At 43.9% G+C, this 14,383-nt stretch overlaps 1 protein-coding gene across 9 annotated transcripts in view; it reads right to left on the bottom strand.

Annotated features, from left to right (window-relative positions):
- Window positions 1-14,383, bottom strand: part of LOC143259440 (uncharacterized) — a 475,413-nt gene that overhangs the window by 445,179 nt on the left and 15,851 nt on the right. The window contains exon 1 of one of the 9 annotated variants that reach the window (XM_076521698.1): window positions 12,973-14,369. The exons of 7 other annotated variants lie outside the window; for them this stretch is intronic. In XM_076521698.1, the coding sequence (XP_076377813.1) occupies window positions 12,973-13,021 (49 nt within the window). In that variant the 5' untranslated portion in view covers window positions 13,022-14,369. Of the gene's footprint in view, window positions 1-12,972; window positions 14,370-14,383 lie in introns of those variants that run through there. One more of the 9 variants, XM_076521691.1, reaches the window with a different exon arrangement.

The following is a 14,383-nucleotide window of genomic DNA, read 5'->3' on the forward strand; positions in this document are numbered from 1 at the left end:
CTCGGTAAGTTTAATGTTAATTAGCATCGACTGGTTTTATGCTGTACACAGGCATGCTGAACCGATGGCCCGCGGGACATTTCTCCTCCTTTGCCTGTTACGTTCGAATCGGTCCCCTCTGTTTCTATAACCCGGCGATCGCAGATGGCCAACTCTTCCATCGACGGACGTCCCTACACTTCGACGTGGCATCGAAAGAAGAAATGTCCAGCGAGCCAGCAGCTCGGCCCGCTGGACTTCGTTTGTTCAGGAGAATCGAAGGATTAATTAAACCTGTTGAGAATCAACGTTATTTTTTGCTCTATTCCTGGGAAAACGATGCCTCGGAAACGAAGGCGCGTAGAACCTTTGAGAAGCATAATCTGTTTTAATTAAACCCGGGGATCGTCGATGCTCGTTTTGCTTCTTGGCGAGTGGATTATCTTAATTTGATTTTTTTCGTGTCTCGCGTACGCAGCTTGCGGCCTTGCTTTTCGCCGATCGTGGAATTAACCCCTTAACCTACGATTTAGATTCGAAGATGTTGGGCCGAAATTGTATACAAGCTCGCGCAGCGTTCGGGACGTTCGCACGACTTGTGTAACACGCCAATCCGGGCAATTGTAAACATGACGAGCATCGCCCGTGGTAGAGTGGTCGCGGTTTGTAGATAGCACAGACAAGGCTCGTGATGTATTTCTATTATCTCTTCGTATCGTGATCAGTTTCTAGTTGTTCTTGATCGCATTCGCACGTCGAAATTTACGTTCATAAATTCTAGAAAAGCAACCCCACAAGATGTTCTCTAGGAAAAGATTTTGTGATGAAGATAGTGAGAATTGTGCTATCAATTTTGCTAATGAAAGTGACAGTAGTGACGAAATATGTAATTTTCGAAGAAAGTATAGGCGAATAATTATTGATGATACATTCGATGACGATCAACTACCAGAGTCCTGGCTTTGAAAAGAAAGAAGAAATAGTCCAAAAATCTGGGACTATACGATGACTACTGGCATAAGAGAGGCAGCCTTATGTCAATTAGGAGGAAGTAGAGGAGAATTTGATACATTTAATCTAATATTTGATGATATATTTTGGAACAATATTGTGACCGAAACGAATCAGTATGCAAATCAAATACGAGAAAATCCACATACAACACGAAAAATTGACGACACTTGGTTACCTGTAGACTCTACCGAAATTAAAAGATATTTCGCCGTACGCGGGCTATGCCCGTAATATTTACTTCTGGCCCGATCATCGTACGCGGGCTATGCCCGTCATTGTAGGTCAAGGGGTTAAGGTAGAGTTGATTGCCAAGATTCTCGTAATCTGTTGGTTCGCCTCGTATTTTTAGCTTGATTTTGCGAGAGGAACAGAATCAAACAGACTGTTGTCGATAGTCGGACTTATTTTGGTGGTATATATAGCGTGTCTATCTAGACGAGAGAAAGAACCGATAGGGATCGATAAATTCTGATCTCATTCTGTTCGTCATCGTAAATACGGCTGTTCCGGCGAACGCGTACAATTTTTTTTTTCGTGGCTGTACGCGGACCATAAACTCCGAACACAAAAGACGAAAAAAATAAATGGAGGATCGATATAGGGACGGATCGATAGCCGACGGTAGCGCGATCGTAACCGAGACGAAATGTCTGCCCGTTGAATCGATGCAATACGTTCCGTGGAAATTGCATCGACAAACACGTCTACGAAACACTGATCGGCTATAATTATAGCTTGCAAATATGACATAAAATTTTCGGTAAACACCTCGAGCCGTCTTCGGAAGTCGATCAATTTCAATTCTTTCTCCCCTCTTCCGGCGAAAGAAGAATGCCTTCCTTTCTGATTTCACGTGGATAGTCGGACCGTAATTGTACATCGATGTTTCGTCGATCATCTCTTTTTTGGTTAGACAAAGACGATTAAACTTTGGCAAATGATCTTCGCGATATCGTTTGATTGCATCGAGCGAATGAAAGATTAGTAACTCGAAGGTTCGGTTTAATTAATTTACAGAGCACAATCGATACGTGATTTCGACGCGTTCGTTCGCCGACGGCCGAACAATCACAGTTTTCAATTTGCGTATTCACCTTTGATCGACAGAGCATCTTCGCGATAGAACGTTCGAGGGAAAATTAAATAGCGACCGCGAGCCGTGCAAAAATTGCACCGTAATTTCAAGAATTTCCCTCGTTCTGCACTTGACAAAAGCCCGCAGAAACTGCATAAATTTTCGCGGAGCCGCAACATTGTACAATCTACAAGACCGCCGACTCCCATAAACACGTTCGAGCCACCGATAGCCATCGTAGTTCCGTATCGCGGAAAGAACGGAATAACTTTATTTAGCCACGCACGACAACAATAAAAGTCGGCCGCAGGATCTGAACGGGCTCTCGTAATTTTTCTAAGGCGTTAGAAACCAGTAAACTGGTGAGACCGACGTTTGAAACGCGACAAAGGTGCTGCTGTTCTCTCTCTCTCTCTCTCTCTCTCTCTCTCTCTCTCTCTTTCTCGAAGAGAAATGGCGCTCATCCGGGTGGTGACCTTGCCCCAAGAAGAAGAAGAAGCCGGAGCGGGTTCGAGGCCCGGTGAATCAACCTTCTACGAACCAATTATCCTTCGTACGAAATAATTCTAGAGAAGCGCAAACTGCTCGCCAGGCAGGTGTAGATAATCACCAGTAATGATCGCTCATGCATATGTAGGCCGCGAAGAAACGGAAGAGCCATTTGCGAATGCAGAAAAATACGGTGGCGCGGCCGAACGATTTTTTGCGGAAAGGATGCGGATACGCCCCCTCCAACCAGAAACCGGCTGGCTATTATAATAATGCGTCTTTATTACGGACCTTAGAGCCCTGTATCACAAAATCATTAAAAATACAATGCAAATCGCGCGAGAGCAACGCCAGCCTCCGGCTAACTTCCCTTATTAATAGACCAACTATCCTTGCGCGATGGCGCGCCCCGTTATGCGAACGCTACAGTCGCAATCTCGTTTCTCGAGATTACGCTGTTTCCTTCCTCCCTTGAAATCGCGGTTCAGGCGCTAATACAACAAGCATTCGTGCAGGACGTCCGATAGAAACATATTTCTACTCTTTATAATTCGAATGAATTGTTTTGTATGATTCTCGCAGATAAGTTCCACCGAGGCTTTGCTGTTTCATAATTCATTCATACTTATTTTCACATCGAGTGTATAAAGTCTGCAGTAAATACTGTTCCTGGCAGAGCGAATGAAATATTAACGCGATGTCTGGCAACGAATCTCGGAGAACCATCTGTTTAGCCAAGCGACAGATTTATTCGTTGCGCCACGAATAATTCCTGGCTTCATTTGTCGCAATATCTGTGTACCGTCAATCTATTGAAGAATGTAGAAGAGTTTGAGCACTTTTAATAGGGAAAATCAATAGGAATTTCGAAGCAATTTACACGAACCAGCAACGAATTATAAGCTGTCGCTGGTCATCGATAGTTGCGTTCTAATTGGAGTAATCGAGGTAAACGAACGCGTATAATCTCAACGATTATAATAAAATTTATTTATTTGATCAACGGAAGTACGTCCCTGCGTTACAATGATATGACAATATGTCGAACAAACGATACACCAAAAAAAAAACAGAACAGTGAAAGATAAAATGAATGATCAATGCAATTAAAGAGTGAAAAATGGAGAAAATACTAAGGAATAACACAGTATGAGATCATTAAAGTCGCAAAAAATAAGATCGGAACAAATGGAAGGGGCACCAGCAAGGAAGAAACGAGAAATTAAGGACGAAAAAGTGCTAATCAATTGTTTGATCGGCGGACTCGAAGGATCGCCGACAGATTACGGTCACGCGAGGGTCATTCGAATTATTGATTCGAAACTGAAAACTAAACGAAGCTGGAAAACTGGTGGAAAGTTTAATCCTTGTCAACGATATCGCCATAAAACTCGGTCGAGCAGCCCGGCCGAGAGATAAGAGCACGATCTACCCCGGTGATCGGTGATTCCGCGATCAGCGGGGGATCGATTGCGCGGCGCACGATTTTTTCATAATAATTCGCCGTGTTTTACGAGGAAACGTGAAACCCGATCGTTCTGGCAGGTTAGTTTCACGAAAGACGACCGTGATCTCGTTTCGAACAGGAAAGCAATCTAGCGGTATCGTCCGAGAAGACCAACGGTACCCTTCGACGTTAAATGGTTTGGCAAGGTATAAAAAAGGGGTTGCGTTTTCCCCTCTACTACGGACCGGGATCTTCTCTCACAAGGATCGTCGAGAACCTAAGGAATTTTTTTTCGTGCCAACTTTTTCGCGTATCCCCTTGGCCGACCGTCGGCTAAGCCTTTACCTAGTTACCCCAGATTACTGTTAGCCATTTTTCTACCGTTCCTGGAGGAATTCCTTGCCAGTTAGCTTCGAAGTCGACTGCAGCCACGATGCTGTGTCAGGATACGGTAAAGTGAACGGAAATCGCGATTTAGGAAGTTCTAAATTCTTCGTTTGGGCATTTAACCAGTTAACTGATTTTGACAAGTGACACAAAATTTTACCATTTTTTCATGGCGTATTTGCTCGTTGACACTAGATTTATGGAGCAGTAAAAGCAGCTGTTTTACTTTAGTTTATAAAAGTAACAGTGAGACATTTACTCTGATTTTGAACGAGCGTTATTAATATTATAAATAGCGTTATTATAAATAACTCATAAATGTTAAAAAAAAATTAGACATGATTTTTATGGGTTCTGTAAACCTAATGTTAAAAACTGACTGATTAAGAGGAATGTACACTTTGATATTCTTTTTTAAATTATATGTTTTATAAAAGTGTCGTATTTAAACAGAATATGAAGAAATTCAAACACATACAATACAATTACAGTCACTTATACATTTCTCGAAGAGATTGCAACAGCCAACTGATTAATCTGAATAAAATTGATTTGGTTCTATTGTGAGATTCTTGCATCAAGAAATTACAGAGACAGAATAATTTTCGGTCACTTCTTTTTCATTTTTCTTGCAGGATTTATTTCCTCGTGCAATTAGTGCGCTGTTTCGAGAAATAGATACATAACAAGCAGAGAAGTTGCATAATGATACTTGAAACAGAGAAAAATGCAGCGAACAGAAGTACGAAGGTGGTGAAACATGATGCCCAGAGGAGTTATTTATGCTTTCTTGCGAATCGAGCAAGCTTATCGAAGAACGTTTATGAAACCGAGTTGTAACCTTTACAGTCGCCGTGCAAGTTGAGATGTAGATTCTCTGCTTCAGTGTCCCCTCTAATAAAATCAAAAAGAAGTTCCGTGCCTATCGACGAGTTTATTAAACGGAGCATAAAACGCAGGCCTTATTCATCCTTGATTAACTTCTTGTCGCGCACGGTGTGTTCTAGATCTTCGCACCGGTGCGCCTTTTTGCACGCCATCTCGTAGCAAGAAGGAAGATTAAGTATGCCGATTAGAAATTTCCATGTCCTTTTCCAGTTAATAAACCTTGGGATGCTCCAGAAAGCATCGCGTCCGTTTATAACCTTCGTTCATTGAACCGTGAGCGTAACAAAAAGCAGTTTCAATGCGCGTCGATACGCTTTCCATCGTGGTCCCTGCTCTTTTCTTGTCCCAGTGGCGGTTACGCCATTATGGAAAACGAGTAAATCTTCTGTCTCGGTCTTTTCAGCAGCAGCGTATAATTTCTTTTTTAAATGTAGGTAGGAATTATTTATGGAATATTAAATAATAATAAATTATGTAGGAATAATAAATGAATAATAAATTATGTAGGAATAATTAAATGTAGGTCGCTGCTTCGAATTTTGCAGAGCAAAGAATGATTTTAAGTTAATTCTTGAGTAGTATAATCGTTTGTGAGATCACCTATAACGAACTAATTTGTTCTAGAACCTCGTTCGTTATAGCATCTATTCGTTATACATTGACTGATATTGATTTTTACCGAATATTATTACCAAATATACGGTATAGTTATTAATGAATGCAATGATTTCACACAAAATATTATTAATATGGAATGAAAAATAAAAGAGCATGTCAAGGTTATTTATACCATAAATTTAATTCATTATATTTAAATATAATTAAATCTATTTAAGTTTAAATTATTATAAATATACTTAAATTTTATACAATAGACATATGTGTCAATTTAATAAAGTAGTTCGTCGTAGCATAGCCCACTGTAATTGTTATTCATTCACATTTCAGGTTCGATTGGTATTAAAACACTTATCTACACTCAACGCAACACTCAATCTTCATCCATTTCAATCATAACAAATCTGTTCACAGATCACACAAGATTAAAGTAAAAAGCAATTGTACGAAATGATAAAAAGAGAACAACGAGGCAGAAGATCATGAAAATCTCCAAAACAAACCAGAACATTTCCAAAAGGCAAGCAACGAGCCAACAACTAACCAGTAAGTATAATCGAAGGCCACGATTTTTCTATCGAACGATGAAATCTTGTAAAATCCGCCCCCAACCCCTCTCTGCAGGTAGCCCGGGCTGGCACTACCAAAAAAATTCGTGGTCCCAGTGATCCCAGAGGTGAGACTTCCAATTGGAGGAAGGTGACCTTAAGGGAGGGCCGGCAAAAAACGGGCTCATCCTGTGCCCAGAAGAAAAAGTGGGGAGCAGGATGCCTGCGTGGGCGGACAAACGTGCAGTTAGCAGAACCTCCGTGAGAACGTGGACCGAGGTGCTCGCGAGCCATCTAAACGATCGAGGACCAAGTACGACGTCGATCAGGGAGCTAACTAATCTTCGGAACCTCGTCAATCCATCAATATCCACGGGACAGTCTGCCGCGGAGTCTGCCGGGTAAGTTATTAACCGTCGACCGGAAGTGGGTGCTCTATAAACCCTGGACGCTTGTTAATCGGGATTTATCGCGTTGACCGGGAAACTCGGTGGCCCAATTAGCAAGCCCGCCCGGCGGCGATTCCGTAATTAAGGAAAACGGGCCCGGCTGCATTTTCAGTTTATTATCTCGCATCTACTAATCGGGTCGACATAAGCACCGGAATGCGGCGAATCGGGGCGCAGAATCGACGACTTCAATCAAGCCGATTTATTCCAGGCTCGATCGTTCCGGGCGCTGCACCCCGCCGATAAATAATGTCGCCGGTGCGGCGGCCCGCCCGCGGGATTAATTAGCGGCGCGATAAAGTTTCCGCGGACGCGTAACCCCGCTATCGCGGCCACGTTAATATATCGGCGGCCGACGCGTTACATCCACGCCGATGTAATTTCTCGCTCCGGCCAGCTCGGTCTCGCAATAAAAGAGACCTCGACTGCCTGCCAGCCAGCCAGCCAACGCCGCGCCGCCAGCCGAAAGATCAAATGGTGGACGCGTGACGAGCGAGTTCGGACCACGGCGAATGAGAAGACCCGGCTGCTATATAGCTGTATGTATACGTAGAAGTGCGCCAGATGAGAAGCCCGCAACCGACCATGCCGGAACGGAGAGCTGAAGTGACGGCCACTGCGGCAACGCTGCGGCTCCCTCGACTTTATTCATGCCCGACCAAATGCTACGGTCTTGTAATATGCTCTCGACGTGTACTGGCTGGCTTTGTCAGCTTCGACAGGCTCCGTGTTGCGCAACTCTTGGCCGGTGATAAGGCACCTTAGACAGTTGCCGCGATAAGAATTCATGAGCCGAGTGTTTGCTGAAGAACGACCAGCTTCGGCTTCATTTTATCCCAGCAGCTTCGACAGTATTGGAAAATATTTACAGGTGAAAGTGTTACGGACAGAAATTTTAGCGATCCTTGGATGATAAAAGGTCGCAGAGGTCAAGCACCCTGAAGAAGAACCTCCGATACAATTTGGTCTTAGTTGCTTCTACTATGTTGCAGGACTTTTGCGAGTTCCAAGCATTGCAGACGAAAGTTTTATTTGCCGTTTGTTCAAGAAGGAAGACTTTTGATTTAATCCTTATAGCTTCTGCAGCATTTTTGCCACATGGAAACGTCAGAGTTGTGCAAACTGCAATCTTATTGCAAACTCTTTGCCGATAAGAATTCACCCTTGAAGATTGAATTTACTTTTTAGCTTCATTTCATCCTCCTAGATTCTAGGATCTTTCTAATGCATCGATACGATTGTGTAGATTAGAATCATAGTAACATTTTCCTCATCCTGAGAAACAAGGAGTGTTATTACTCACTAACATGTGTATTCTTTATTGATCGAATTTATTGTTAAGACAATTTGGAGTTAATTTAAGTTATACTAACTTTACAATTTATTCCACTCGTCTTTTTAACATTTCGGCAGGTACAGATTATATTTTAATACCATCTACTGACAGCTTTCTAATCATTCTTTTATAATAAAGAGTCAACAATCCAGAGTTTAACAAATTGGTAAAAAGCTACAATAATCTCATCTAAAATTTATGAAATTATTCGAATTAGTATTATGTAACAAGTTCTTTCGGATTAATTATTTAGAAAAAAATTATTGATCTTTTCTGAGACAGTTCAATCATCGAAAAGTCTCTTAGTAGGCTTTCAATAAATAAAATATTGCAGACACGTACGAAGTCAACGTTTTCGAAGATATGTTTCACATGCAGCGCTATGATTTTAATCCCCTCAATTGCCGCAGAAGGGTTTTATCAAACCCTTTGCCTAGTAAAGTCAAACTCGTCTATTTGTAACCCTTCGCGACGAACTAACGTGTATAGCAGCATGAATTTTACATCGGTTCCAAAGCAATGCAAGCCATTCTATTTTCCTTTCCTATTCTAAAGACTATCATTTGCAGGGCCACTCCCAGGGAATCGTCTTTTGTGCAAGCAATGCGTTGCGCCGGTTGATGGGACAGCCAGTATTTCGTACAGAACGTTCTAGCTGGATTATGCGTCGGGGATATTGTACCGGCTAAAATCGTCTTGGCTATCAAAACTCGCATACCACGGGAGATATGCTGGCTCAGCGAATACGCTAGAGATGACACGCCTCGGGTAGATCTCTATCTGCTACGTCTTCAAGGGGTGACAACGAAAGGTTCGCGTGACGCTGGATTGTTAGGTGAAACGAGCAACGACAAGATGGCAGAAGACCTGCATCAGTCCTACGCTGCTCCTTTCGTTCTAGCTGTTTTATCGCGAGACGATGTTCACGATTAGAACGAGCTTATCTGATTTTTGGTGTGCGGTGAGCAATCGACCCTTTTTTCCGGCCTGGTGACTTCGAAATTTATGGTGTCTTGGTGGTTCTGTTTCGTGTGACTGTTTCACTGTCTTGCATCGAGATCCGATGCATTCTTGTTTGAATTTAATCAGTTAGCTGTTTTTGACGAGTTCATCGCGTCGAAAAATAATTAACTGGTTTATATATATGTACTTTGATGTTCTTTATTCAATTATATATTTTATGAAAGTGTTGTATTTAAACGAAGTTCGATGAGAATCAAACATGTGCAGTATATTTTCAAAGAGACTGCAACAGCTAGATGAAGTTCGAATTCGATAATGTTGATAGCTCAAAATATTAATCGCGATGTGAGAAAAGTGGACTGAAACATGGGATTCGAGTTGTTGCACCCTCGTAATCATCAGCGAACAAGCCTTCCTTTTGAGATTTTATAAAAATCTATATTATTAGATAATGTAACAAAGAGTATACATGGTCTGCTTCAAAGATTGTTTTCAAAATCTCCAAACGTTAATGAGGATCAAGAATATAATAATTTCGTCTCTCATATTTTCACGTTGACGCTCCAAAATCCATATATTGCACACACCTCTTTGCAAACTTCACAATTTTTCCGTAGAATGAAAATTTAATTTAAGGATCCTACGATTCAAAAAGCATGTTCTGCAAGTCGACGGAGGCCAATCGGAAGCTCTCCGACCGTTAATACCTAATTCCCGGGTTCGAACGAAGTTGCCTGAAGCCGCCATTCACGTTTATTTTTAGCTCGGCGAAGGTGCATCCACAATGCAGCAAGAATCCCAAGGAGAAGAAAAAGCGATGGAAGTGACAGCAGGAAGGACGCGATCTCCAATTTCCCTCACGTCGGCGAAGCGCGATCGAGCTTCCGTTCGATAACGATCTCCAGCCAACGGGGGTTTCTTTCCTCGAAAAATCGAATCCGATAACTTCATCGCGAAGCCGGTAGCGGCTCGAACCGTGGCGTTTGTAAATTATACGGTCGCAATCACCGAAGTGTCGTAAAGCCGATATCTCGCCGGTTTATTCTTTGCACCTGCCCGAGTAAAAGCGGCCCGCCGAACCGAGATCCGCCGATAAATTAGGCCGCGGTTTAATTGTGAAATAGACGCGGCCCGCGCCACGCGGCTGGATAATGAAATCGCGGCAGCATCGTGCCGCGCTTCTATTCCCTTTTTTCCGCTCCTCTACAAATTGCTGGCTCCATAACGAGAGACAGCCTCCTAGAGGAATCCGGCCGTCGTCAGAATAAAAAAAGGGGAAAAAAAAGAAACGGAGACTCGCGAAATGAAAGCTCGTTTGGCCTCGCGGTCGTGCGAGCCTCGTGAAAAAGAAAAGCAGCGCGCGAAAAACGTCGAGATGACCGGGCAGGAGGAGGAGGACGAGGAGGAAGAAGATGAACACAGAGTCCGACTTTATTTTACGCGACGACTGGTCCTGAATGTCAGCTGCTACAACGTTGGCTGTACGCGCCGCGTATGACACTCTCGCGCATAAATCTCGGGGGATACGCGGTTAATTGTACTATCGCGATAAATCAAACGATCAGCGGGGGACCGTAATTACCCGTGCGTGGACAATGATAAATCAGATTTAAACACGTGGCAATCGTAAAACGTAATAGCCACGCGGCTTATGAATATTACGGTAAAAGTGCGGACGCCTTCCTTTATTCAGCTGCGATCAGCTATTCTGCCCCTTGTTTCTCTGTTTTCAGTCGATTCCATGATTGCGCTTGTCTTTTAGTTCGAACACAACGAGTACAAATGGCTGCGATCGAGTCAAGAGATCGGCGGAATAATCGAGACAAACGTCAAAATTCCTACAAAACTGGTTTCCCACGAAACTGAGAGAGCATCGTCCAACTCGCAGTAAGTAATCGATATAAAATTGCTGGGAGAAGAATTTCTCGCCAGATCTTATCTCTTGCAGATCGACGATCGTACGACTCGAGAAATACATTTGTTACAGCCGGATTGAATCGTCGCAGCAATAAACAGCGATGCCAAAGAGGAAAGGCGAACAACAAAAGCAGCCGCAATAAGGCTAACTGGATAAGAATAAATTGCGTTGAACCGTGCACCTGCGCGGCGGCGTGGCGCGATAACATGGTAAAAAGTCGGCGGACATAGTAGCAGAGCGAAATGATTGTTATTAGATCAAAGTTTACGACGCCGATAAAATCGCCGGCGATTCCGGCGGAGCGGGTGCTCCGCGGCGAGGAGCTGATCATTGATCGTTGCGTTGACCCATCGATCGATCGATCGAACGATCGATCGGTCGATCGTCCGTTATTGATCGACAATGGTGTCGCGGGAATTAATCGCGGTTACGGGGCGATATTTCAATGGGGGGACAAAAGATTTACGCGGGGTCGTAAAGGGAGGCCTTGATCGGGTATCTCGCCGCGCCATCCGCAGGAGTTTATCCTAACTACTTACGCGATTCCCAGCTGTTCAGGAGAATGTCGGGTCGTTTAAGCTACGGCCGTCCACGCGACGAGAGAAGAGACGAAGAGAGGAGACGATACGGGAGGCGAGATGAGAAGCGAGACGCCACGCGTGCACGCACGCACAGCCTCATCCCCGGGCTGCGTTTACGAAACGACTGACAACTGATGGGACCTTCTCTCCTCGATAGTTGATCGAGGCCAACGAACGACAACGATCGCGTCCTGTTCGGCTATTCGCGGCGCGGACTCGCAACACTGTTGCGAAAATGGCCACCGTCCGGACAAAAGAGTGACTCAAAATACGGTGCCACGTGACCGGTCGCGGCGCGAACGCATCTCGCATAATATGTATTCATGTTATCACGAGCCGTCGCCGCGCGGACACGTTTATGCTAATTCGCGTTTTAATGTCGCGCCAGGCGAAAACAGATATTTATTTCTCTAATTGGTGACTTCCTCTTGATCCGAGATAAAATGTGCACAGTTGCGCGTTAATTGCGCGCGGGCTTAATGGTCGCTTTTTGCGTTCGGATCCGTATAAAACGCGCGAATTGCCCGGTTAGCCAGCCGTGATTGTTAATTATGCATGCTAACGCGACGATTTCTTGAAATACGCTCGCGAGACACTGTATAGTTTGTTGTATCGATAAAGAAACCACTGAAACGTGTTACCGATCATTTACCTTTCCCCGCCTAATTGGCCAGTTCGAGATAAACTATTTCCCAATGGCTATTAACCGTTTATCGGCTCGACATCGTAGTCCTTATTTTACAGGAATTATCGGGCGAGACGCATCCGTCCACCATAGTGCGAGACTTAATCTACTTATAAAATGCGTAGCGAAAGATCCTGCAGCGACTGGCGAATGCAGTTCATCCAAAAATATACAAAAATTCTCTGTTCTCGTGACTAAAAATGTTCATAGATATCGTAAACGAGTTATACAGTTGCTAGGTGTTAAGTTAGCACTAATTTTCATTACCCTACTTGTTGATTCATAAATACAAATATTGCGCCTTTAATCATTGCTTTTTAATCAACAATGCATGGAGCTGGGTCCTGATAGATGAATTAGTAAATATAATAACAAACTTCCGACTATTAAGTTAGGCCTTATCGATGACGTTCTCCCATTAACTATCGAGGGTCCTGCAACACCCTGCATTCGCCAGTAGCTAAAGTGCTGAAAGAAGGAACGTTAAACCGCGCCAGACATCGGGAAACGAGTCCCGTCGATATCCGGCGACAAAGGGTTTGGCCAGGGTGCGAAGCGGATCGATGATAAGCAGAGGATACTGGTGGTTACTGACCTGTGCGAACGAGTTTGCAGAAAGTTCCGATGAGAGCGTCGTACATCATTCAAGCCGGGGCCGATTAGGCCGGGTCACGTGGTCGTGGAACACGCGTGCTGGCACTCGTCGAAGGGGAATCACCGGGGAAGGCGTCGCAGGGGCACGCATGCGCAAACGCGCGCACGTTCACTCGCGAATGCGACTGCGACACACACGAGATAGAGATGCCCGGTCGCGACGAACTCTTTTCTCTACCCGGCGACGGACGAGCACACGTCGAGAACCCGCACACGCGGCTCCGTCGGGTGAAATTTCGTGAAACTGACGGTCGACCCGGCCGCGTGTCGTGCCTCCAACTGGTCACAGTTAATCCCCGCGGAGTTACTCCTCCTCCTCCTCCGTTCCCCCGCATACATGAACGCGAGGAATGCCAAAGAACTGCCGCGGATCCCCGATATAACGCGAAGAAGCGAATCACGGTTTGATTGCGCGTCTAGTTTTGGCGCGCGCGCCCTACCTCTCTATGCGGACGTTCCCGCAACTAGCCGGAACCGTTTGGGACCGATAGAGCTTGGGACTCGTTTGGGAGTTGTAATCGCGACGTGTCAGCTGCTTCTCAAATCGCGTTTGGAAATTACAGATGCAGCTACCGGAAATCTGTTTGCTCTTGTTCGAGGGATTCGTTCTCTTGAAAATACTTTTAATGCTGTCTTGGGCTATGGTAACGATAACGGAGACAAATTGAACGTAACTAGACCGCGGATTTTATACGCTTATGGCAAAAGTGTATAGATCATGCGCAAATTGCCAAAAACATTTGTGCAATTTGAAAATATTATTGTACTACTGTAAACTCATTAGAAAGATTAAGAAAAGAAATAAATGTCTATGTAGTTTCTACCCCTTGCATTTATTGAAGACAATTTTTATTTTGCATAAAAATCCGCAATCTAGTCATGACCGAAAGTAAGAATAACTGTCTGGTCTAGGAAGAATAATCTTCACGTCTTTGTCTATTATTTTCTTAGACTTATATCACGACGTCATGGTAACTTGAATTATTGGGGTCCAGTTCGGTCTTGTTTGTTACAAATATGGCCGACAGATAGCATCTGAGTAACTGTAACAATTATTTCCTACTGCATAATTATCAAATAGCTAATCTCCAAGTTTTGGTTCACAATCGAAAACTGTCTAATTGATAATTATCGTTACAGACTTGAGCTCTGACGGCGAAGAAAAGGAATAGAATCGAGATCTGACCTTGAACAAGCGCATTCAGACTACCCCTAACGGCTACACTCTAATCTCAAAATGATTATGCAGTAGTAACTATCCAATGGACAACCGTGTTCTTTAGTACTCTTCGATCATACTATTAAATCGTGAAAAACAATTAAACAAGTTAAGTTACTGAAGTTCTGTACAT

This window comes from Megalopta genalis, chromosome 5, assembly GCF_051020955.1.
Source record: "Megalopta genalis isolate 19385.01 chromosome 5, iyMegGena1_principal, whole genome shotgun sequence".
Lineage (NCBI taxonomy): Eukaryota > Metazoa > Arthropoda > Insecta > Hymenoptera > Halictidae > Megalopta > Megalopta genalis.